At 34.2% G+C, this 27,359-nt stretch overlaps 1 protein-coding gene across 4 annotated transcripts in view; it reads right to left on the bottom strand.

Moving 5' to 3' along the window:
* Positions 1-215: 215 nt before the first annotated feature.
* LOC114329211 (zinc finger protein 239) overlaps positions 216-27,359 on the bottom strand; it is a 50,453-nt gene continuing 23,309 nt past the window's right edge. For 2 of the 4 annotated variants that reach the window (XM_050655991.1, XM_028278245.2), the window contains exons 2-3: positions 21,354-21,611; positions 216-2,929 (exon numbers count right to left, since the gene is read on the bottom strand). In XM_050655991.1, the coding sequence (XP_050511948.1) occupies positions 2,031-2,929; positions 21,354-21,611 (1,157 nt within the window). In that variant the 3' untranslated portion in view covers positions 216-2,030. The remainder of the gene's footprint in view (positions 2,930-21,353; positions 21,612-27,359) is intronic. The other 2 variants (XM_050655992.1, XM_028278246.2) reach the window with 1 other exon arrangement.

Genomic DNA, 27,359 nt, shown 5'->3' with positions numbered 1-27,359 from the left:
GTCCAAAAATAATAAGCCTTGATTATTAATTCAAGAATACTATACTTAAATACTTTTTTGCGGTAGGTATTGTCTTAATAACCTGATGAAATGTTTACTCTTTTAAATTGCCAGGTAATTAAAAAATATTTTCAAGAAAAGAAAACATTGATGTTATAAATAATACTATTAATTATATCGTCCTACCAAAAAAAGGAAAGAAAAAAATGCAGATATTTTATAGAATATTTTATTGCAAGAGAACAAGAAAAAATAAAATACAGACTATTATATTTTAAAATTGGTTAATTTTGACATTTTCTTCTCTAAGCTCCTTTGAGCATTTTTAAACTAATTTTTCTATTTAACTCTCGTAGCCTAATATAACTTCGAGTTTTAGCGAAGTAAAGGACAACTTCGTAAGGCACTGATGTAGTTGTTATTTGTGACATTGTTTTATCAGCCAATTTGTGAAAAATGTTCTCCTCTTTAGATAAAGAGTTACCATGCATCTTATGGAACTGTGTCTCCACTTTCAAAACTTCCCACAAATCATCATTTGGATGTACAAGAGAACCTTTAGAGACAGCTTGTATCCAGTCAGGGTCTCTATTCATGTCTCTATTAATGTTGAAATTAATTGTTCATCAGATGTTGGAAGCTGTGACTCCTCAGTAATCGTCTCTATGTTCTTTTTATGTGTTAATGTACAACATGAAATACTGTTTGATGATTTTAATATCTTCCACCTCTTCTCTACGTTTTCTTTTTGTGATTCTCAGTGTTCTTTCCTCAGATTTTCGCTTTAGGTCAGTATTTGATGAGCCTCAGGTAAGTTTAGAGTAGGTACTGAACCTTGTAGAGATTCATCAGCCTTTAAATGAGGAGCATTCTTTGGAGAGTAATTCAAAAGCCTTTGTTTCAGAGGAATTTCATAATGTTTTTCTTCAAAATGTATTGAGCATATCGTTACTGAGAAAAATTAAAGTTACTTATACATAAAATATATTATTATAGATATAAATATTTATTTAATACAGCTCTTTTTTGATATCTTCTTATTACTTATTTTTGATATTAAATCAATTTCTTATAAATATGTATTTTAAAATTAATTCCAAACTTACATTTTTTAAATTAATTTTACCTATTAGGTTTGTTCTAGCATCAGTTTCAAACGGTTTAAAACCATCAGCGAATAGTGGACCAGCACGAGTAGAGGGGATATAGACGACTGTATTACGTTCTCTCACTGACCAACTGTTTGCTGACGGTTTCTGACTAGTTTGACTGTTTGTTAGAACAAACCTATTATATCTTCTCTGCGACAAGCGATTTTCCATTGTTTCAACAAATTATCTGTCTTTGGAAAGCTGAAGTATTTTATTTTCGTACCTTTGGTACTTTGATTACAGTTTTTGCAATTATATATGGCACAATTCGGCACTGTAAATTTATGCCAGACCCACACGATACCAAAAACAATACAAATAGTAAATTGAATATTAATACGTTCAAGAATGTCTAATAATTAAAAGTAACAAAATAGGTTTGTTCGTAGTACGATCCAAACGATCAGCAACCGTTGCCAACCGTCAGACGCATGCGCAGTTAACAGTTGGCGCTGCGCAGTTAACAGTTGAGTTCGTAGACTACGAACGCGCATGCGTCTGATGGTTGGCAACGGTTGCTGATCGTTCTACGAACAAACCTAATATATTCTACGCTCCGTAAAACTATCAGGTGTAAAGAATTTCACAAATGCATGTAAAAATGTATCTGCAAGTCAAGTGGCAAGTGTGTGGGTTCCTCGAAGCTGTCGTCGTGCGCGAAACGGACGGAATTAGGCGCCAAAATCGGCCTACCGTCTGTACGTGTACCGTGTTTCGGAACAGTATTCTCAAACGTGTTTGCACTTTGAAATGTGTTTTTAAATTACTTTTATTATTAAACTGCTTAAAACAAATAGCACACTTGTAGTATTTCACCAGTGTGCACTCTCAAATGCGTTTTTAAAATATGTGCATGGTTAAACCGGTTACAAAAATTTCTCATTTATAAAGTTCTTCTCCAGCGTGCACTTTCAAATGTCTTTTTAAATGATGTGCAACGTTAAATTTCTTTAAACAAATTTCACACTTGTACGGTCTTTCTCCAGTGTGCTGTCTTAAATGTCTTTTCAAACTACCTCTCTGAGAAAACTGCGTAAAACAAATTTCACACTTGTAAGGATTTTCCCCAGTGTGCACTCTCAAATGTAGTTTTAAAGAACCTGCTTGTCTAAAATGTTTTAAACAAATTTCACACTTGTAAGGCTTTTCTCCAGTGTGTATTCTCAAATGGCTTTTCAAACGACTTGCATTGTTTAACTTTTTGAAACAAATTTCACACTTGTAAGGATTTTCCCCAGTGTGTACTCTCAAATGTATTTTCAAAGTACTTGATTCACTAAATTGCTGAAAACAAATTTCACACTTGTACGGTTTTTCTCCAGTGTGTTGTCTTAAATGTCTTGTCAAATTACTTTTCTGAGAAAACTGAGTAAAACAAATTTCACACTTGTAAGGATTTTCCCCAGTATGTACTCTTATATGCATTTTCAAAAACCATTTGTGAGAAAACTGCTTTAAACAAATTTCACAGTTGTAACGTTTTTCTCCAGTGTGCAGCGTTAAATGTGTTTTCAAACTATTTTTCTGAGAAAACTGCATAAAACAAATTTCACACTTGTATGGTTTTTCCCCAGTATGTACTCTTACATGCCTTTTCAAAAACCATTTGTGAGAAAACTGCTTTAAACAAATTTCACATTTATAAGGTTTTTGTGCAGTCTTAACTTTCGTATTTTTATTTAATATCTTTTCTTCAGCGTGTTTACCTGTAGATTTTTCTTTTTGAGATGAATGAAACGTTTCCACAGTTTTGATTTTATTGTCCACCTCGTGACAACCTAAAATACAAAACAACTATAAACATTTTACTTTAACCGAAAAATTATTGCAGAAATATAGGTGCACAATTAAGGCATGTATGTACATATTGTACACATACTTCAATTTATTTAAATAAAACACTTTATTTAGACTCCTTATTTTACAAACTTATTTTTCAATTTATTTAATATTTAAAGTAATTTATATAAAGAACACTAAAACTAACACATAATAATTTATGTAATTACAATTAATTTACAAGTCAAAAATAAACCGCGAATCCGTATGTACATTGTACATATTGCACCCAGAATTCAATTTATTTAAATAAAACACTTTATTTATACTCCTTATAGTGTAGGAAACAAAGGTTGAACCTTGCAAAATGGACACAAGTCCGGTTTTATTTTTTTTCTGGTATACCAAGGGGTGCTTATTATAAGACTAACTTTTTCTGAAAAAATTTCGTCCCGGAACCCCCATTTTCACCCCTTTAAAGGGGGTAATTTGTGGTTTTTGCGGAACGTAGCCCTTCCTGTACCTTTTACAAAAAATTTCTTTTATAGAAATATGAAGAGGACTACATTTTCAACGATTTATTTCCCGACAGCATCTCTCTATCATCCACTGTTTAGCGGGGGGTGGCGCCCCAAAGTTTACAAGTTTTTAAAAAAGATGTTTTTAAAAAATATATATTTTTCCCCAACTGTAACGGAAATTAAGAAGTAATCCTGCGGTGATTATTCACAAATAATTAATTGATTTTTTGACATAGGTTTCACTTAAGGGTAATAGCCCTTTTTTAATTACAGGGTGTTACATTTTAAAAAACCCCTTATACAAGGTTAAAGACCACCATTTACTCTAAAAATTATGTCCTATTCATTTTTTTCGTATAATCAACCGTTACGGCACAGTGGCGTCGTAAACCTCATATATGCTTTGGCGGGCTCCAGTTTTTGTTTTTTATTTCGTCATCTGTTCGTTTTATTGATAAAGTACTTATGTACAATAAACCTACACAGTGTAACCTACAAATTATGACCTATGCACATTTTACATTCTTTGCGCTCCAAAGCCACAGTGGTGGCCCAAAATCAATTTTTGCATATTTTCGTCACCTACACGCATGTTATTGCATTAATGCTACTTTAATAGCACAATATTCACCCTTAAGTGGCCACTAAGTAGTGGCAGATCCAGGGAGGGGTGATGGGGGCGATCACCCCCCCCCTCTCTTAAACCAAGTGATATTATATTTAAAGATTATAAAAATATTCATTTATTTTTATAAAAATTTAGCCAATTGGCACCCCCCTCTTAACGATGCTGGATCCGCCACTGTCGCTAAAGCATAAAAAGTACGCCATTCTTATAAAAATAATAATATAAGTATCTCTATAAAAATAAATGAATATTTTTATAATCTTTAAATAGAATATCACTTGGTTTGAGAGGGGGGGTGATCGCCCCGATCACCCCTCTCTGGATCCGCCACTGCTTAGCGACCACTTAAGGGTGAATATTGTGCTATTAAGGTAGCATTAATGCAATAAAATGCGTGTAGGTGGCGAAAAGATGCAGAAATTGATTTTGGGCCACCACTGTGGCTTTGGGGCGCAAATAATGTAAAATGTGCATACGTCATAATTTGTAGGTTACACTGTGTTGTTTTATTTTACATAAGTACTTTATTAATAAAACGAACAGGTGACGAAAAAAAACAAAAACTGCAGCCCGCCAAAGCATATCTTAGGTTTACGGCGCCACTGTGCCGTAACGGTTGCTTATGCGAAAAAAATGAATAGGACCTAATTTTAGAGTAAATAGTGGTCCTTAACCTTGTATAAGTTTTGTTTAAAAAGAATGCATAGGTAATGAGAAAATCCTAAAAACATGCTCGCCAAGGGCTAGGGGTAGTTTCTGCAGTGTATTTTCAAGGATAGGGGTGGTTCCCGCAGGGATGTTGCAATAACCATATATATTTTTGAAAAGCACTATTGATGAAGCATATGCCCCTATGGATCAAAAAGCAAAAAACAAAAAAAAATTTCAACGCCCCATTTTATTTATTTTTTTTTTGGCTACAGGGGTTGCACTAGGAAATCGGTTTTGGTGTCCATGCATGGGTAATAATAACGTGCACAAAATGATATATGAAGCATATTAATAAAGGGCATTGTGTGTGAAGGATTCCAAGAAAATCACTTTGTTTATTAATTCTTCTTTTTTTTGGGGTGGTTCGGAAAAAAATGGGGTTGTATTATACAAATTTGTAAATAGCACCAGTACATGGGTAATCGCTGAAAGTTTTTTTACTCTAGCATAAACGGTTCAGAAGGTATAAAAAGGGGTTTTTTAAAATGTAACACCCTGTAATTAAAAATAGGGCAATTACCCTTAAGTCAAACCTATACCAAAAAATCAGCCACTTATTTGTGAATAATTGTCGCAGGATTTCTTCTTAATTTCCGCTAGAGTTAGGGAAAAATATATTTTTTTAAAACATCTTTTTTAAAAACTTGTCAACTTTGGGGCGCCACCCCCGCTAAACGGTGGATGATAGACATATGCTGTCGGGAAATAAATCGTAGAAAATATAGTCCTCTTCATATTTCTATAAAAAAATTTTTTTGTAAAAGGTACAGGAAGGGCTACGTTCCGCAAAAACCACAAATAACCCATTTTAAAGGGGTGAAAAGGGAGGTTCCGGGGCGAAATTTTTTCAGAAAAAGTTAGTCTTATAATTAGCACCCCTTGATATAACAGAAAAAAAATAAAACCGGACTTTTGTCCATTTTGCAAGGTTCAACCTCTGTTTCCTACACTATTATTTTACAAACTTATTTTTCAATTTATTAATATTTAAAGTAATTTATATAAAGAACACTAAAACTAACACATAATAATTTATGTAATTAGGTACAATTATTTTACAAGTCAAAAATAAACCGCGAATCCGTACATTAATAAACGCGACTAAGATTTTTATAATACGGGGCATTCACGCTCTGATTTGTAGTACCACTAGTGGTACGACAAGAGAGAGAGAGTGATACTACTTTGTGGTCCCTCTAGTCGTGCTACAACACCATTCACCATCCAACATTTTATCTTTCTAGCCGCCAAAAAAGGTCTTATTCAGCCATCTGTTTTCACGGTGGTGTACACTAAAAAATGTATCCAGTAAAGTCTATGCAAAATATAATTCGGAGGATTTGGGTACATAAGTTGAGGTTTCATAATTATTAAGCATGCCATAAGTTTCGTTTCTCTATCATTTGTCTAGGGCTGGTATGAACTAATTAATTTTTACGACTCTTGTAATTTTTACGACTTTTTAAGACGTAGAGTAGTTATATTCTATTTTAGTAAACTAAACTGGAGCTGGGATTTGCATTTAAAAATGAATAGTAAATTTGCATAAGATGACAAAAGAAAATAGTTTTAGATTAATAAGAAACTGGTCTTTATTTACAGAAAGGAAAATGATTGGTCCCAACAAAAAGTAGATAATAAATAATCGTGTATTTTAATAAGGGCAATTTTTGTGGCAGTTTATTTTCTATTAAATATTTGCAAAATAGGAATGTTTGCGTAAAGAAACTTGTAGACATCCCATACGTAATATACTGCGAGGCATAAGTTAGGGATATAGAAAATGTATGCTCATTTTCATAGTTGATTTTTTCGTGAACGGATTAACGGATCCCGCTATTTTTTTTTACTATTTTAGATATTTCTTTAGTATTGTTTCGCTATAACTTTTCCCATGCGTCACGATTCATTTTAAAACAAATTAAGTCAAAACGTAAAGTGAAACGTACGCCGATGTGTGTAGTATAATATACATAGTATACAGTATACAAAATGTATATATGTTACGGTAAATGTGATTAAATGGGAATTATTAATAATTACCGGTTACTATTAATACAACCCGAATAGCTAGGTAAAAGTAATATATATATATATATATATATATATATATATATATATATATATATATATATATATATATATATATATATATAAAGGATGTTAAGTAAGCGAGTACAACTATAAACATAGAAAAGAAAAATCATTGGCAAATAACTCGCAATGTGAATGTGAATACAAAATTAACAATATAAAAAGATGGAATGCAACTGCAGACACGTGTTTCTGACTCATTAGTCGTCATCAGTACAGTATAGCCAAGTTAGAAGATAATAGTTTAACTTGGAAAAAGATCACTACAGGAGCAATATTACCATTTGTGACAACAATGTCAGAAGACCCTGCCTTTCAGGGCGACGACCAACACAGTCACGGAGGTAAAGCTACCTGAGGAAAGAAAAGCCAAAACCTTATAAAATAAAGGATGTTAAGTAAGCGAGTACAACTATAAACATAGAAAAGAAAAATCATTGGCAAATAACTCGCAATGTGAATGTGAATACAAAATTAACAATATAAAAAGATGGAATGCAACTGCAGACACGTGTTTCTGACTCATTAGTCGTCATCAGTACAGTATAGCCAAGTTAGAAGATAATAGTTTAACTTGGAAAAAGATCACTACAGGAGCAATATTACCATTTGTGACAACAATGTCAGAAGACCCTGCCTTTCAGGGCGACGACCAACACAGTCACGGAGGTAAAGCTACCTGAGGAAAGAAAAGCCAAAACCTTATAAAATAAAGGATGTTAAGTAAGCGAGTACAACTATAAACATAGAAAAGAAAAATCATTGGCAAATAACTCGCAATGTGAATGTGAATACAAAATTAACAATATAAAAAGATGGAATGCAACTGCAGACACGTGTTTCTGACTCATTAGTCGTCATCAGTACAGTATAGCCAAGTTAGAAGATAATAGTTTAACTTGGAAAAAGATCACTACAGGAGCAATATTACCATTTGTGACAACAATGTCAGAAGACCCTGCCTTTCAGGGCGACGACCAACACAGTCACGGAGGTAAAGCTACCTGAGGAAAGAAAAGCCAAAACCTTATAAAATAAAGGATGTTAAGTAAGCGAGTACAACTATAAACATAGAAAAGAAAAATCATTGGCAAATAACTCGCAATGTGAATGTGAATACAAAATTAACAATATAAAAAGATGGAATGCAACTGCAGACACGTGTTTCTGACTCATTAGTCGTCATCAGTACAGTATAGCCAAGTTAGAAGATAATAGTTTAACTTGGAAAAAGATCACTACAGGAGCAATATTACCATTTGTGACAACAATGTCAGAAGACCCTGCCTTTCAGGGCGACGACCAACACAGTCACGGAGGTAAAGCTACCTGAGGAAAGAAAAGCCAAAACCTTATAAAATAAAGGATGTTAAGTAAGCGAGTACAACTATAAACATAGAAAAGAAAAATCATTGGCAAATAACTCGCAATGTGAATGTGAATACAAAATTAACAATATAAAAAGATGGAATGCAACTGCAGACACGTGTTTCTGACTCATTAGTCGTCATCAGTACAGTATAGCCAAGTTAGAAGATAATAGTTTAACTTGGAAAAAGATCACTACAGGAGCAATATTACCATTTGTGACAACAATGTCAGAAGACCCTGCCTTTCAGGGCGACGACCAACACAGTCACGGAGGTAAAGCTACCTGAGGAAAGAAAAGCCAAAACCTTATAAAATAAAGGATGTTAAGTAAGCGAGTACAACTATAAACATAGAAAAGAAAAATCATTGGCAAATAACTCGCAATGTGAATGTGAATACAAAATTAACAATATAAAAAGATGGAATGCAACTGCAGACACGTGTTTCTGACTCATTAGTCGTCAAATGGTAATATTGCTCCTGTAGTGATCTTTTTCCAAGTTAAACTATTATCTTCTAACTTGGCTATACTGTACTGATGACGACTAATGAGTCAGAAACACGTGTCTGCAGTTGCATTCCATCTTTTTATATTGTTAATTTTGTATTCACATTCACATTGCGAGTTATTTGCCAATGATTTTTCTTTTCTATGTTTATAGTTGTACTCGCTTACTTAACATCCTTTATTTTATAAGGTTTTGGCTTTTCTTTCCTCAGGTAGCTTTACCTCCGTGACTGTGTTGGTCGTCGCCCTGAAAGGCAGGGTCTTCTGACATTGTTGTCACAAATGGTAATATTGCTCCTGTAGTGATCTTTTTCCAAGTTAAACTATTATCTTCTAACTTGGCTATACTGTACTGATGACGACTAATGAGTCAGAAACACGTGTCTGCAGTTGCATTCCATCTTTTTATATTGTTAATTTTGTATTCACATTCACATTGCGAGTTATTTGCCAATGATTTTTCTTTTCTATGTTTATAGTTGTACTCGCTTACTTAACATCCTTTATTTTATAAGGTTTTGGCTTTTCTTTCCTCAGGTAGCTTTACCTCCGTGACTGTGTTGGTCGTCGCCCTGAAAGGCAGGGTCTTCTGACATTGTTGTCACAAATGGTAATATTGCTCCTGTAGTGATCTTTTTCCAAGTTAAACTATTATCTTCTAACTTGGCTATACTGTACTGATGACGACTAATGAGTCAGAAACACGTGTCTGCAGTTGCATTCCATCTTTTTATATTGTTAATTTTGTATTCACATTCACATTGCGAGTTATTTGCCAATGATTTTTCTTTTCTATGTTTATAGTTGTACTCGCTTACTTAACATCCTTTATTTTATAAGGTTTTGGCTTTTCTTTCCTCAGGTAGCTTTACCTCCGTGACTGTGTTGGTCGTCGCCCTGAAAGGCAGGGTCTTCTGACATTGTTGTCACAAATGGTAATATTGCTCCTGTAGTGATCTTTTTCCAAGTTAAACTATTATCTTCTAACTTGGCTATACTGTACTGATGACGACTAATGAGTCAGAAACACGTGTCTGCAGTTGCATTCCATCTTTTTATATTGTTAATTTTGTATTCACATTCACATTGCGAGTTATTTGCCAATGATTTTTCTTTTCTATGTTTATAGTTGTACTCGCTTACTTAACATCCTTTATTTTATAAGGTTTTGGCTTTTCTTTCCTCAGGTAGCTTTACCTCCGTGACTGTGTTGGTCGTCGCCCTGAAAGGCAGGGTTTTCTGACATTGTTGTCACAAATGGTAATATTGCTCCTGTAGTGATCTTTTTCCAAGTTAAACTATTATCTTCTAACTTGGCTATACTGTACTGATGACGACTAATGAGTCAGAAACACGTGTCTGCAGTTGCATTCCATCTTTTTATATTGTTAATTTTGTATTCACATTCACATTGCGAGTTATTTGCCAATGATTTTTCTTTTCTATGTTTATAGTTGTACTCGCTTACTTAACATCCTTTATTTTATAAGGTTTTGGCTTTTCTTTCCTCAGGTAGCTTTACCTCCGTGACTGTGTTGGTCGTCGCCCTGAAAGGCAGGGTCTTCTGACATTGTTGTCACAAATGGTAATATTGCTCCTGTAGTGATCTTTTTCCAAGTTAAACTATTATCTTCTAACTTGGCTATACTGTACTGATGACGACTAATGAGTCAGAAACACGTGTCTGCAGTTGCATTCCATCTTTTTATATTGTTAATTTTGTATTCACATTCACATTGCGAGTTATTTGCCAATGATTTTTCTTTTCTATATATATATATATATATACCTATATATATATATATATATATATATATATATATATATATATATATATATATATATATATATATATATACCAGAAATAATCACATTGACCGGTTATTATTAATAAATCCCGTATTCAAACGGTAAACGTGATAAATGTTGAATGCCAATAAGTTCTTAGAAGCTTGTGGGGTGGAGTGTTTACTTATTACATGTCTATACTTACTAAATTTACAATCAAGATGCAGTAGAAATAAACAAACCAAGAGACGTTAAATGCTGCTATGAGTACTCCTGAATCATAATTTACAATGTACCCATATACATTCTAAATCCTAAATCATAATTTCCAAAGTTTATACATTGTAAATTATGATTCGGGAGTGCTCCTAGTAGTATTTAACATTACTTGGTTTGTAAATTTCTACTGCATCTTGATTGCAAATTTAGTATAGTTAGGTTTTTTGATTGATAAGTTCTGTTTAACTGTTAATGTATTGCCAAAATACGAAGTTTGTAAATACATACTTACTACATGTCTAGTTAGGATTTTTGATTGATAATTTTGTTTAAGGGCATAGGCGCATAATGTCGCCTGACAAAATGTTCAATGTGCTTTAAATGTATTTATTTTTTTCGAATCCTAAGAAAACTAATAAATATTTTTGAAAAATTTAAAGGCAGAATGAAAGACTTCATGATTACCGAGGGCCGAAAGTCCCTGAAAACTTTTATAATGTTTATTTTAAAAAGTTACAGATATTTTTAATTGCAAATATTTCATTTAAAAGAAATTTTTTATTCTGATGGACTTGAGGCCCTCGGTAATAACGTAATCTTTCATTCTGCGTTTAATTTTTTTTAAAATACTTATTAGTTTTCTCACGATTCCAAAAAAATGAATACATTTAAAACACATTGAAAATTTTAACAGGCGACATTTTGCGCCTTTCCCCTTAAGTGTTTAACTGTTTTTACTTATTATAAATGTCTGGTTAGGTTTTTTTATTGATAAATATTGTTTTTATATGTAAATAAGTGTTTTAACTTTGTTACCAAATACAAGTCTAGTTAAATAGGTTTTTTTGGTTGATAAATGTTGTTTAAGTGTTTAAATTTTGTTACCAAATACAAGTCTATTATTACTTGTTTGTTACCAAATATAAGTCTAGTTAGGTTTTTTGATTGATAAATTATGTTTAGGCGTTTAACTTTATTACCAAATTCGAGTCTGTTTTTACTTATTACATGTCTAGTTAGGTTTTTTGATTAATAAGTTCTGTTTAAGTGTTTAACTTTATTACCAAGTTTTATAAATAAACAGTAGCGAAGCCCAAAATGCGTTTTTATTACATTTACCAGAGCTGTTAGGATAGTATTAATAATAACCGGTTAATCTAATTATAAAGGCATTAATTAATCACATTGACCAACTGCTAAGGTTATTATTAATACAGACCGGTTATTATTAATACAGACCGGACTTATCACATTGACCGTAACATATACACATCGACGTTATGTTTTGACTTATTTGTTTGAAAAAGAATCGTGACGCATGGGAAAAGCTATAGCGGACGAACAATATTATCACAGTTGTGCAAAGATTTACTCAAACTTCTTTTTTGTACTTATACTGGGTGGAGGAAAAGAAATGTTTTTCTTATGTTAAGTTTGAAACACCCTGTAGAGAGGACGAGGTACAATAATGCATCGGAATCGTATTATACTTAGTCTTATGTTTGGTGAAATTTTTTTTAATGTGCCTGATATCTTTAGAAACAAAGAAAATAGACGGTTTTGTATTTTAACTTGTGTTTTAACCGAAACTAAAGTTTGAGACACCCTTTAGGGAGGAAGAGGTAAAATGGTGGTTATGCATCGATACTATGTTGTAGTCTCATCTTTTGTGAATCATTTATTTTTTAAATTTTTCTGATATCTTTAATAACAAAGAAACTAGACCGTTTTACTATTTAATATGTGTTTTAACTGACGACTGCGATACGTGAGGAGGTCACGTCTTATCATACCACTAAGACGACATTATTTCCTATATATAGTGCGAAAGAAAAAGTGTTCAAAGAAAAAGAATATGTGTAATGTAACTCTCGATATTTGAAGAGCCTCCAGGTAGACACCGAATCCGTATTACTTTCAGGGAAATTCCACCCCAAAACATCATAGAGCCTCTATTAAACAATCTCGTCTTTTTTAAGTTGTGCTGTGCATACCACTTACCTGATCGACAATCGTTTACGTCAGCGATTCTCAATCTGTGGTACATGTACCACTTGTGGTACATTTCATTACTTGCGGTGGTACACAAAACACAAAAAAAAATTAAAATAGTAGTACTTAGTAAGTCTTCATAATACATTATAAAAATACAGGGTGTAACAAAAATACAGGTCATAAATTAAATCACATATTCTGGGACCAAAAATAGTTCGATTGAACCTAACTTACCTTAGTACAAATGGGCACATAAAAAAAGTTACAGCCCTTTGAAGTTACAAAATAAAAATCGATTTTTTCCAATATATCGAAAACTATTTGAGTTTTCTTATTGAAAGCGGACATATGAAAATCTTAAAAAAATATATAGTGAAATTTTATGGGGGTTTTGTTCCTTTAAAGCCCCCCCCCCCCTAAAACTTTTGTGTACGTTCCAATTAAAGTATCATTGTGGCACCATTAGTTAAACACAATATTTTTAAAACTTTTTTGTCTCTTAGTAATTTTTCGAAAAGGTAGTTTTTATCGAGATATTTTGAATATTTGTCAAATCCACCACATATTATTATTTGTATACTGTTAAGTACGATTATTATATAGAGACCCGATAATAATATGAAAATTTATTTGTAAATTACAGATTGAGGTATATTTTTAACCATGTTAAAAAAGAAGCCACATCTCGATAAAAGGTGCCTTATCGGAAAAATACTAAGAGGCAAAAAATTTTTAAAAACACGGTGTTCAACTAATGGTACCGCAAGAATAGTTTAATTGGAACGTACACAAACATTTGGGGGTTTAAAGGCACAAAACCTCCATAAAATTGTTTTGTAAACATATTAAAAAAGAAGTCGCATCTTGATTAAAACTGGTTTATCGAAAAAATACTAAGAGGCAAAAAAGTTTCAAAAACATTGTGTTTAACTAACGCTACTACAATAATAATTTAATTGGAACGTACATAAAAGTTTGGGGGGGGGGGGGTTTAAAGGAACAAAACCCCCATAAAATTTTTATGGGTGCACAAATTTCACTATAATTTCCTGCCATAGTAATGCCACATGTTCATTTTCATTAAAAAATCTTCAATAGTTTTCGATATATCGGAAAAAATCGATTTTCATTTTGTAACTTAAGAGGGCTGTAACTTTTTTTGTGTGCATATTTGCACTAGGGTAAGTTAGGTTCAATCGAACTATTTTTGGTTCCAGAATATGTGATTTAATTTATGACCTGTATTTTTGTTACACCCTGTATATGTGGTACCAAAAATAATTAAAAAAAACTGTAGGTGGTACATGACTCAAAAAGTTTGAGAACCGCTGGTTTACGTTATGTGCCTTTCTGTTTTTAAAGTTTTGTTAACTGTTATTTGTTAGTGTTAATTTAGTTTTGTTTCAGTAAAAATACATGGTAAGGAGTAAAACCACCTATTTTCTTTGTTATTTTCTTTATCTTTAGAAAGCTAAAGATATCAGGGAGATTCAAAAAACAAAATGTTCACAAAACATAAGACTACAATACGATACCGATCTATACACAGATTTGTACCTCGATCTCTCTACCGGGTGTTTCAAACTTAACATAAGAAAAACATTACTTTTCTTCCACCCGGTATAAGTACAAAAAAGAAGTTTAATTAAATTTTTGCACAACTGTGTAAATACTAAAGAAATATCTAAGATAATAAAAACAAAAATTAGCGAAATCCGTTAATCTGTTCATGAAAAAATAAACTTTAAAAATGAGCATACATTTTCTATATCCTTAACTTATGACTCTCAGTGTAGTGGAAATTTTTAATCCAACATCCAACATCGGCATTCACGCTCCAACTTTCTTTGTAATACCACTAGTAGTACCACTAGTGGTACTACTAGTAGTACTACAAACCATTCACGGTCTGATTTTAGATCCAACATATCACTTTCTCTCTCTTGTCGTACCACTAGTAATCAGATCATGAATGAGGCCCACTCACTGAACCCTTTATTCAAAATTGTCCGCTATTTATACAATCGTGCGCCTCTACTCGAAAACAGCAGTTACCTAGAACTGCTATATACCTGCTTCGACCTTCGAGAGACTTCTGATGCCGAGGGGAAGCGTTAAGGCGGCTCCACACACAACGGAAAAAACCGAAGGCATGCCTTGAGGCGAAAGACATCAAAGAAAATCTCTGTGTGTAGGTGTGGAGAATTGAGGAGTTTGCTGTAAGAAGGATGCAGCGCCATATTTAGACCATTTTGGGTGGAAACTTATGCCATAATTAAAAAAAATTGGCGGATTGGCTGGTATAAGAACGATGTGCTCAGTCATTTGGTGCAAGAATGGTGCAGCTCCGGACCTGCATCCTTTTTGCTCCAAACGATTGTGAATGTTCGGTGATTTTCGTGGAATGCAAGGTCATCTTCTGTTGGCGCTGGGCCGGCAGGGGAGCTGATTTGTTTTGACTTTGACTTGGACTTGTTAGTCGCTATCAGTACTGTTCGTGTACTGAATAATTAAACAATTATTGTTCGTGTAAAAATTTAACGTCGTGTAAAAATGAGTGAAACCCAGTCAGATCCGTTTAGCGCTAATGAATCAGACAATGAACCTACAAGCTCTGATGAAAGTTGTTTAAATAGTGATGTCGCAGAACATACCAGCTAGGAGGAAGCATCCAAAGAAGAAACGTACCTCTGTAAAAAAAACAACACATTGAACCTGTTGTCAACATGGAACCCACGGAAGAACCAAAAATAGAAAAAGTGCCGACCCGCTCTCTGGAAAAGAAATGTGAAAAAAAAGCTATTGCAGAAGGGAAAATGTATACGAGCTGGAAAGGAATACAGAAGGAACCGAAATTAACTGGGTCGAACTGCAACTGCAGGTACAAGTGTTTCCAAAATGTGGACGAAGAAACAAGAAAAGTTGTCTTACAAAAGTTTAACAAAACAGGCGACAAAGATATGTCAAATACCTATTTGGGAGGGTTGATTCAAACTACTACTATTCAAGGAACTCGAAAGAAGGCTAATGAAAGGCAAGACCGCACTTGTGCCCACAAATACTTTATAAAGCTATCCAAACGAGTTTGTAGACATGCATTTGGTTCAATCCACGGCATATCAAGGAAACCTGTAGATCTCATTGCTCAAACTTTTCGTGACAGAGATATTGCAGCGCCACCTGGTAACAAAGGAAAGCATACAAATAGACCCAACCGAAAATCTAACGAAACACTCAAAAATGTGAAAATGCACATCCAGAGCTTTCCAAGGCGTGAATCGCATTATAGTAGAAACAAATCCCGTCGATTCTAATCTCCAGATCTAAATGTAAATAAGATGCATCAACTCTACTTGGAACTTTACGAACCAGAAAGTGTTAGCAATCCTAAATATAAACCCAAAGTTCCCTATGACTTCTACTATCGATAATTCAAAGAAAACTTCAACTACAGCTTTGGCTCACCTCGATCAGATACGTGCAAAAAATGTGATGTCTTAGATAACAAACTCAAAGATGTGACCCTCGACGAAAATGAAAGAAAAGTTTTAGCAGCCGAAAAGAAGTAGCATGAAATTAAGGCCGATTTGTTTTTCAAGGAGCTGAAGGAGAAAACCACATTGTGCAAGCATAGCGACGAAGTGGAGGTTCTAACCTTTGACTTCCAACAAAACCTTCCACTTTCAACAATTGCTGCTGGGAAAGCTTTCTACAAACGCCAGTTGTGGACATACAACTTCTGCGTCCATTCTGGTAAGACAAATCAAGCACACTTTTATATGTGTGATGAAAGTACAGCTCGAAAGTCACCAAACGAGGTAGTGTCATTTTTGTACCACTATATAAAAAATATACTTCCTAAAAATGTTAAAGTTTTATACCTTTTCACCGATAACGCTGCTGCGCAAAACAAAAACTCAGTAATGATTCAGATTCTGTATTTGCTGGTGAGAACTAGGTCTATTGACAAGATAGAGCACCGTTTTCCTGAGCCAGGACATTGCTTTCTTCCCAGTGATCGCTGCTTTGGAGTTATTGAGAAGTTTTTAAGGAAGGACTACGTTTTTAGCCCCCAACAATATGCTGATCTTGTTAAACAATCATCTAAACAGTTTATTTCCATTCTGGTAAAACAAAATATGATCCTGAACTTTAGTGGTCACTATAAAGGACATTTTAAAAAAGTTATCTCAGATGCAGAAAAGCAAAGATTCCAGATTTCCAAATACCGAATTTTCCAGTACAGCAATAAACATTTAGATGGTATTAAAGTCAGTTTATCTACGGGCCTTGAGAAACCTTGATAGCGACCTCTCAGTTTCTTCTAATATTCCTGTCTATTGCAATCCTATACCTGTCAAAAAAGCCAAATATGCAGATGTAATGCAGTTGACAACACGATTCATTCCTATGGACCAAATGGCTTTTTACACCCGCCTCAGAAGTGATGCAGCCATGGCAGAGAACCAGAAAACCGAATCATCTGGAACGGATGATGACGACCAGGTGGATGAATGAAGGATGTGTTTGCCCGTGTGTTTAATGTTTTATTTTTTTTTCTGAATGCTATTTTTTGACACCAACCTGTTTCTTTTTACAGATTTTTTCGTATTTGTGTAGTAGGCACACCATAGTCGTTTGATTGTTGTAACTGAATAAAAGAGTTTTTTTCAATTTTTTTTTCTTATTTTTTTCAAAAATTATCTATTTGAAAATAGTCTCAAGTATTGACTTAATCTGCTTGTCATCGATTGATATTATGTCTATCGGATTAAAATAAAAACTTTTATTATAAAACAGTTTTTTTCAATTTCCCAACAATTACCAAATATGGAGCTCCATCCTTACAGCAAACTTCTCAATTCTGTTTAGGTGTTTATGCAAATCTGATGCGTGGAGGCCGTAAATTCCATTACAAAATATTAATCATCTTGCCTCAAGGCCTCCGCGTCTACAGGCCGATCGGACTATGTGGATGGGTCAGTAGGTAGGCCTCGAGACGATTCGTTTTCAATTGTATTAGTTTTGTTGTTCCATTTAGTTTTATCGTACAATTATGGCCCGTGCAATTGAAAATCAAGAGGAATTTATAGCTATGTTCAGAGATACGCCGTGCTTGTGGCAAACTACATCAAAAGATTATCATGGCCGTATAAAAAAGTTGCTTACCAAAGATTAGCGGAAAAAATAAGAGAAGTGGAGCCTCTAGCTAACAAGGACTGTGTAATTAACAAAATTAATAATATTTTTTTATTAACTCCCAGTATATTTACAATCTGCCACATATCATATATAATATTAAAGGACAATAAGGAAATTTAGGAAATATTTCCAGTGAATTATTTCCTTTCCATAATTAACCTATTTATTTAAAACCGTTATTTGTTTGTTATTCTGAGTACACTTAGTTAAACCTGCTTATCAGGTCCGTTGGTTTAAATTTTTTTTAAGCGGCGCACTTCACCTATGGTGTTAAATAGATCACTCGCGAGGGGGTTCACATGCGTATTCACTCTATCCCGATATTTTTCACTATGTCGTTTTATTTCACTTTTGATGGTGGGGATTTCTAAGTCTCTTTCTATTGCTGTATTTGGCACGTACCAGGGGGCATTGACTATTATTCTTAAAATCTTATTTTGGAACCTTTGAAGTATTTCTAAGTTTGAATGTGACGCTGTGCCTCATAGCTGGATTCCATATGTCCAGATTGGTTTTAGAATTGATGTATATACAAGTATTTTGTTTTGAATGGTCAGTTTAGATTTCCTGCCGATAATCCAGTATAGTTGCTGCAGTCTAAGTCCTAGTTGTTTTCGCTTGTTGAATATATGTGTCCGCCATGTGAGGCGTTTGTCTAGGTGCATGCCTAAGTATTTCACACTATCAGCTTGTGCTAATTGGCTGTTATTTAGTTTCACTGGTGGACACTGATTTTTTTTTCATCGTGAAAGTAACGTGTATTGATTTGGATTCATTCGCTTTTATTTTCCACTTTTTTAGCCATACTCCTATTTTGTTTAAGTTTGTAGGTTTCTTGTAGCTCCTGCAGGATTGTGATGAGAGGCTAGTATTGCTGTATCATCAGCAAATGTTGATACTGTTGTTTGTTCTGTAGTGGGAATGTCTGCCATGTACAATAAATATAATATTGGGCCCAAGGTACTACCCTGTGGTACTCCAGATTCTATGTGGTAGATGTTAGTATATTCAGACTGCTGTTTTACTAAGAAAAATCTGTTAGTTATGTATGATTTTAATAATGAATAGAAGTTGTAAGGTAAACCTTTTTTTATTTTATACAATAGTCCAGGATGCCACACCTTATCAAAAGCTTGGCTAATATCTATGAATGCGGCTGAACAATACCTTTTCTTTTCTAAGTCATTGCTAATTTGTTTAACGACTCTGTGGACTTGTTCTATTGTGCCATGTTTTGCTTTAAAGCCAAACTGATGATTTGGTATGAGCTTTTTTTCCGTTAATATTGGCTGCATTCGCTTGAGTAGAAGTTTCTCAAATATTTTTGATAAGATTGGCAAGAGACTGATGGGTCTGTACGAGCATATTTCATTAGGGTTTTTACCTGGTTTGGGAAGCATTATTATTTCTGCTACTTTCCACTTATTTGGAAAGTAGCTCAGCCTTAGCATTGCGTTAAAAATTTGTAGTAATGCTGTGATTCCTTTTCTAGTGAGTTTTTGCACTATAATGCCGGTTATTAGGTCATAGCCCGGTGCTTTTTTGGTTTAATTTGGTGTACAATTACATCTCTTATTTCCTTGTATTTAAAGTTGCTTATAGGCGCTATGGGCTGTTCCATTTGGAGAGGTGACTCCAGGTAGTTTTGTATGCCGTCCATGTCTTCTTGTGTACTCTCTACTTCATTTGGTTTAAACACATTTGATAGGTGAAGTGCAAATGCATTGGCCTTTTCTTTGTCGTTTCTGACCCATTTCCCCTGTTGATCTTTTATAGGGGGAATATATTGTTGTGGCCTGTTCAATTTTCTTGTTGCTCTCCAGAGTGAGTAGTCTGTTGTTTCCGTTGGCGTTAGGTTTTCGAGGTATGCCTGAACCGAGTCATTTTTCATCGTTAACAGAAGTTTTTTTAGGTCCATACATGCTTTATTGAGGTTTTTCTTATTTGCTGCCATTTCTTGCGTAGTCTTCTCTTTTCAGCAATTTGGTCTTTTATTATGATTGGGTTTTCGTCGATTTTATCACTGTCTTTTTGTATCGGAGTTGCGACCCAACCCGCAGTTTGAATGGAAGTTGTTAGTTTTTTTAATGCTACTTCTATGTCCTCGGTTGTTTTAAGAGGAATTTTAAGATCTATACATGCATCCATCCGTTCCTGGAAGGTGTCCCAATTTGTTTTATGATTGCATACTATAGGTTTTTTTGGTCGCCCTACTATTCCCTCAAGCATGGTTAAGAGTATTGGTGAATGATCAGATGATAGATCAAAGCTTGACTGTATTTTGAGTTGTTTAGTATTAATGTTTTTTATTACGAAAAAATCTATGGCATCTGGTGTTTTCTGTGGATCACTGGGCCAGTATGTGGGTTCTCCTGTGGCGAAGTGCTTCAAGTTACTGTGATTTATAGTTTGAAGTAATTCTCTACCTTTCGTAGTTATTAGTCTGGAGCCCCAGGATTTGTGTTTGGCAATATAGTCTCCTCCTGCTACGAATCTGTTTCCAAGCGTTTCGAAGAAATTAGAGTATTTTTGTTTTTTATTGTTATGTTTTGGAGTACAATAGACTGCAGAAACTTTTAGAATACCGCTTCCAGTATTTAGAGCAACTGTTGTTGCTTGTAGGTGATATTTCGCATAGTTTGTTTCTTCGTTGTGGTTTATATTGCTGCAAATTATAATTGCAGTTCCACCATGGGCTGCTCCATCTGGGTGATTTGTTTGGTAGATATTAAATTAATAATATGCGTAGCAGTTTTCGGAAAGAATTAAAAAATATCAAAGAAGCATCACCTGTTGACGCCATTGAGCGAACACTTAAACTGGAGTGCCTTAAGGCTGGCCTTCGTATATTCCGTAGTGTGTGGAGACCCCCACATTTTTGGGTTCGCCTTAAGGCCTGGCGCCTCAAGGCATACCTTCTGTTTTTCTGTTGTGTGTGGAGCCGCCTTTAGTCGTAAAAAAATCTGTTTGCCAAGCGGTCCGGTTACAAAAAATTTCTCATTTGTAGAGATCTTCTACAACGTGCACTTTCAAATGTCTTTTTAAATTGTGTGCAAGATTAAATTGCTTTAAACAAATTTCACATTCGTAAGGCTTTTCTAAACTGTGCGTTTTTATATGTTGTTTCAAATTACCTGCCTGGTTAAATTGTTTACAACAAATATCACACTTGTAAGGCTTTTCTCCAGTGTGTATTCTCAAATGTGTTTTCAAATTACATGCTCCACTAAACTGTTTAAAACAAATTTGACACTTGTAAGGATTTTCCCCAGTGTGTACAGTCAAATGTGTTTTCAAAGTCCCTGATTCACTAAATTGCTGAAAACAAATTTCACACTTGTAGGGTTTTTCTCCAGTGTGCTGCCTTAAATGTCTTTTCAAATTACCTTTATGAGAAAACTGCTTAAAACAAATTTCACACTTGTACGGTTTTTCTCCAGTGTGCAATCTCAAATGTATTTTCAAAGCGCTGGTAGAAATAAACTGCTTTGAACAAGTTTCACATTTGTAGGATCTATGTCCAGTTTCAACTTTTATTTTTTTATTTAATATTATTTCTTCTGCGTGTTGTCCTGTGCATTTTTCTTTTTGAGATAAATGTAAAGTTTCCACATGTTTGATTTTATTCTCCACCTGGTGACAACCTGAAATACAAAACAACTATAAACATCGATGGTTTAAAGCACAAACATAGTATGTCCAGTTCTTGCTAATTTTAAGATAATGTTCTGCATAATTATTCTAAGCCTAGAATTATTGTGAATAGGTTAAACCGTCCTGCCTAAATATAGTATTTCCCATTTTTACTAAAAATCGATCGCACAAACATGTTATATCCGTTGAAAGTTCACAAACATAGTATGTTTTGGACATACATACAATATTAGAGTGCTCACTCGATCAAACTTATCATGGCTGTAAATACTGTTTGATATTAACATAATATACGCGGTCATACCATGGGGCTTAATTAAGTTCCGATGGGCGAAACAGGAAATTCCAGCTAACATTACACCCAGCGCAAAAATTATTTTTAAAGTTTGTTAATCCTAAAATTAACGGGTAAAATTACTATTATAGTATAATATAGTATGTCGCTGGTACCTTTGATTAATGTGATTCCTAATAAATTTCCAGTGAAAATAATAACTCTTTGATAAGTGTTGGCGATACAATTGTTTTTATATGCGTGTCCGCGAAGATTATAACTCCCAAAATATTTATAACGAAAAGATTTAGTTCATAATATATACCGACGAAAACAATGATTTCTGAGAACTTTTTAGTAATTATAATTTTCGTGGACCCACAAACAGAAATGATGTCTTTTGCTGATACTCCTCAAAAGTAAATTTTTTCGCTAACACTTTATGATAGGGGAGAAAAGTATGCTAAATGTGCAGTCACTCGAGCGTTTTGGGGACCTATTGGGTTGTGAAGAGCAGGTCCTAAAATCAAAAAAAGTTAAGTAAAGTTTTCCATTTTAGTGGGGACTTTCCATTTTTAACGAACGATTTCTTTTTTTCGGCCCCCCTTTAACGAACTCCCCTGCATTAAGAGCCAATATATGGTAGAGGTACATTTTAAGGGTACAAGGTTTCTCCCCATGTAATAATCTGACGCGCTCGAGTAACTGCAAAAATCCCCGCTTGGGCTCCCCTACAGGGATTATAATTTTCACAATCATATAATCGAAAACAATATTGTTCGCGGCGTTCATTGAAAGTTCTACTCTTAAGCGCACGGCTCCACGAGCGAAAGTTTACGCCAGCAGTAGCCGAAAACGAACTTAAGGTTCCGAGGAACGGAATAGGAATAGCCGAACTGAACCGACTAGGCACAAGTCCTGTAGTCGGTTCAGTTCGGCTATTCCTATTCCGTTCCGCGGAACCTTAAGGCTATGGGTACATAGTTCGCAAATATTTTACGTGTATCCCTACTTTTTCCGTCTTTACACGGCAAATTACGTGTAGTAAATATGTAAACATTACTAGAATGTCATTCTACTTGAAAATGTCATCATTAATTTAAACAGATGGCTTGTGAATGTTCTTGGATAACTGTTATTTTTATAATTGCAAATTATTAATTCAGTTAATAAATGTGATAATTTTTTCACTAACTATGTATTCAGTGATTGTAATAATTTATTTGTACAACAAAAACTAATACTCAATCGAGAAAGGAGGAAAAGTGTGAAAGTGATTTTTTAATAATATTATATTGTTATGGAACGCTTACAATTTTGAACATCTTTAACAACAAAATACTTGGATCACAGAATATATTATCCTGATGTATTCTCTGCTTGAATCTTCCACAAATAATATAAAATAAATAACTTTTTATTAAGTTCACGTCTTAAATCAATTATTTATCAAATACACTATATATCAAAAATATTTAATCAATACCTCAAAATATTCCCGAAGCAATGTCAAATATTTAAAATTGTCACTGATTGTCAGTGTCTGACTGACAATATATGATGACAATATTATATTCGGCTGAGTGCGTTGTAAGACAAAGATAGATTTGGAAAATATTACCACGGCATTGTGTTCATTTTTTTCGAATCCTGAAAAAAACCAATAAATATTTTTGAAAAATTTAAACGCAGAATGAAAGATTAAATTATTACCGAGGGCCGAAAATCCCTTAGAATAAATAAAAAGTTTATTTTGAATGAGATATTTGAAATTAAAAATCACACTAAATTTTCTCTTAGTTTTTCACCCCTATAACTTATTTAAATAAACATTATAGAAGTTCTCAGGGACTTTCGGCCCTCGCTAATAAAGTAATCTTTCATTCTGCGTTTAAATTTTTCAAAAATACTTATTAGTTTTCTCAGGATTCGAAAAAAATGAATCCCCATTTGAATAGCATTGCAGCCGAAAATACGTACCGATCCTCTTAAGTTCGTTTTACGGCTACTGCTGGCGTAAACTTGTTGCTCGTGGAGCCGTTCGCTAACGGCATTTTTCGGAGTTATACTTTTCGTAGGCGGCTGCGACGTATTAAATTGGGTATATATTTTTTTTCGCTTTTTTCCATAGCACACTAGGGCTTACAATACCGAACTAAAATCTGAATACCGGTATTTGATATTATTTGAAATTTGACATATCGGGATACCGGTATTCTAATGTCGTCTAATTTCTAAAAAATACTTAGGTTTGTTAACTGCCCAGACTTTGAAAATACTCTTTCGGAAGGTACCTATTGATGTGGCAGGTATTGACAAATAATATTTTATAGCCAAATAATAAAGCTCAGGGAAAGTGGATTTGTATTTTTTTTTTAAATTCCATCGGGTCAATTTTTCTTGCAAAATGTGGTATTTCGAAAGAAAATGTGGCATTGGGTAGTAGACGTAAAACATAATACAGTATTTCCCATTTCCCAAATCGCTTTATTCGCTCCGAGCGTTAACAAAGTGTCAAAGCAAAATCGACCTACCTGCTCATGGTGGCGGTTTTTTGAAAGTTTGTAAGAACGCTTTGGGTATGTTTAAATGGGATATTTTAAAAAAATGCCGTGTCACGCTAGTGATATGTATTAATATAAACAGGAAATAAAAACGCACTTAATCTGATATAAATTCTTCACTTTCCAATATTGATTATCACTTTGATTATGTATACATAACCTCACTGTCGCAGTTTATATCCGTGTCAATAAATCTTTATTAACGAAAAAGAAAATATTTTTGTTGCACTATAACTTACACTATTTAATAACTAATGTTCTAACAATAATTGTATTCGGTTATTATCACTAAAAAATAAAATATTTAAGTTTAACAAAATAATCCCATAAGACTCAATGTTAAAACGTCCTTACAAAATCTGACAGCGTGTCACGTGACTGTAGAAGGGAGACGCTCGGAGCGAATATTGCCGACACCGCCGCTTCTCGATGGTGCCATACTTAGCTCGGTATGAGTAATAAAAAATACGCCTGATACATATAGATTTTAATACAACGAAATTGTATATCTTTAGAAAAAAATTCTTATAATATTATTAATCTTAATATTATTTTAAATTAGATTTATATTGTGCATAAATTCAATTTTTATCAACTAATGTAGTACCAAAATACCGGTATTTTTAGATAAACACCGGACAAAAATCGTCCGGGATTCCGGTATTCGGGATCCCGGTATTGTAAGCCCTATAGCACACTACTTGTTTCCACTTTGATTTCCTTAACTTCATTTATATCCGGTGACAGTATGCTATGTTTAAAATTTACACGTTTCTTAAGATATCTTGAGATAGAAAAAAGGTATCGACATGCGGTTTTCGCTATAATTTTGCTAATTTGGTCTAATTTTGTAATACATTATTAAAAATGCATACTTGATTTTAATATTTGCCAAAGAAAACTAGATTTCTGAAAAAAAATTAAATAGCATATTACTTATTAGGTTATTTCGAAATTATAACTCTTAAGGCGGAAATACATATCCGCGCCGCGAACTCCGCGCCGTGTGTGCGCCGCGCGTTCGTGGCGCGGTTATTGTTCGTTAAAATTTTTCATTTTGACGATCCAGAGGAAACTAACGAACGTTTAGTAATTGTAGATAATCATGTCTCTGTCCTGCACTTCTACTACATCTTATTTTGGTATTGTTCTGAAACTATTTTCTTGTGTCATCTTATGCAATTTACTATTTTATGTGGAATAAGCCACAGTTTGGGAACATTTCGGGAACTACCTTTTTCGCTTCCTGGCAACACAAATATAATGGTAGGGGAGCCCAAGCGGGGATTTTTGCAGTTACTCGAACGCGTCAGATTATCATATGGGGAGAAACGTGGTACCCTGCAGATGTACCTCCACCATATATTGGCTCTTAACACAGGGGAGTTCGTTCGGGGGGGCCCGAAAAAAAATCTATCCTTAAAATATTCGAAATTGTCAGATTAAGATAAGGTAAGTTAAGTACATGCAAAAGAGAGTCTATATTTCAAAAATATGACGATTTGAGCGGGGCGTACGGAAATGGGTGAGTCAAAAAGTTTCACAAAAAAAAGCGAATATTTCGCGAAATGAACGTCAGATTGAAAAACTAAAAACTACGTGTTCAATATTTTTCAAAAATCTATCGAAAAATACCAAACTTGACCCCCACGGAGAGGGGTGGGGGGTAAATTTAAAATTTTAAATACAAATCCCGCGATCTTTCGCAAAATAAACATCATATCGAAAAACTGCAAAATACACTTTATCAATGTTTTTGAAAAATCTATCGAATGGTTCCAAACACGACCCCCCACGGAGGTGAGGTGGGGGGTTACTTTAAAATCTTAAATGGTAGACCCCGTTTCTTATTGCAGATTTGGATTGTTTGTATAAAAATAAACAACTTTTATTCGAAACATTTTTTTGAATTATGGATAGATGGCGCTATAATCGGAAAAAAGATTGTTGGAAATGGAAAATTAAATTAAAAAATGGGAAGTCCCCACTAAAATGGAAAATTTTACTTAACTTTTTTGGTTTTAGGACCTAATAATCACAACCCAATAGGTCGCCAAAGCGCTCGAGTGACTGCACATTTAGCATACTTTGCTCCCCTACCATAATATATCTGCTTGTTCCTACAACCAGAAACAAAATTAGAGAACTATAGGTACTTCCAAGTCATGCGATACCTTTTTCGTTTTCCGGTGACACAATTGTAATGTATCTGCTTGTTTCAACTGCGTAGCTTCACTAGAAACGAAATTAGAGAACTATAGGTTCTTCAAAGCCCTGTGTTAACTTTTTCGCTTTCCGGTGACCCAATTATAATATATCTGCTTGTTCCAACTCAGTTGCTTCACCAGAAGCGAAGTTAGGAAACTATAGGCTCTTCCAAGATGTGCGTTACCTTTTTCGCTTTCCTACGACACAATTATAACATATCTACTTGTTCCAACTCCGTTGCTTCACCAGAAGCGAAGTTAGGAAACTATAGGCTCTTCCAAGTTGTGCGTTACCTTTTTCGTTTTCCGGTGACCCAATTATAATATATATGCTTGTTCCAACTACGTTGCTTCACCAGAAGCGAAGTTAGAAAACTATTGGGTCTTCCAAGTTGTGCGTTACCTTTTTGGCTTTCCGGTGACCCAATTATAATATATCTGCTTGTTCCAACTCAGTTGCTTCACCAGAAGCGAAGTTAGGAAACTATAAGCTCTTCCAAGATGTGCGTTACCTTTTTCGCTTTCCGACGACACAATTATAACATATCTACTTGTTCCAACTCCGTTGCTTCACCAGAAGCGAAGTTAGGAAACTATAGGCTCTTCCAAGTTGTGCGTTACCTTTTTCGTTTTCCGGTGACATAATTATAATATATCTGCTTGTTCCAACTCCATTGCTTCACCCGAAGCGAA

This window comes from Diabrotica virgifera, chromosome 7 (genome assembly GCF_917563875.1).
Source record: "Diabrotica virgifera virgifera chromosome 7, PGI_DIABVI_V3a".
Taxonomy (NCBI): Eukaryota; Metazoa; Arthropoda; class Insecta; order Coleoptera; family Chrysomelidae; genus Diabrotica; species Diabrotica virgifera.
This window is presented reverse-complemented; position numbering and strand designations above follow the sequence as displayed.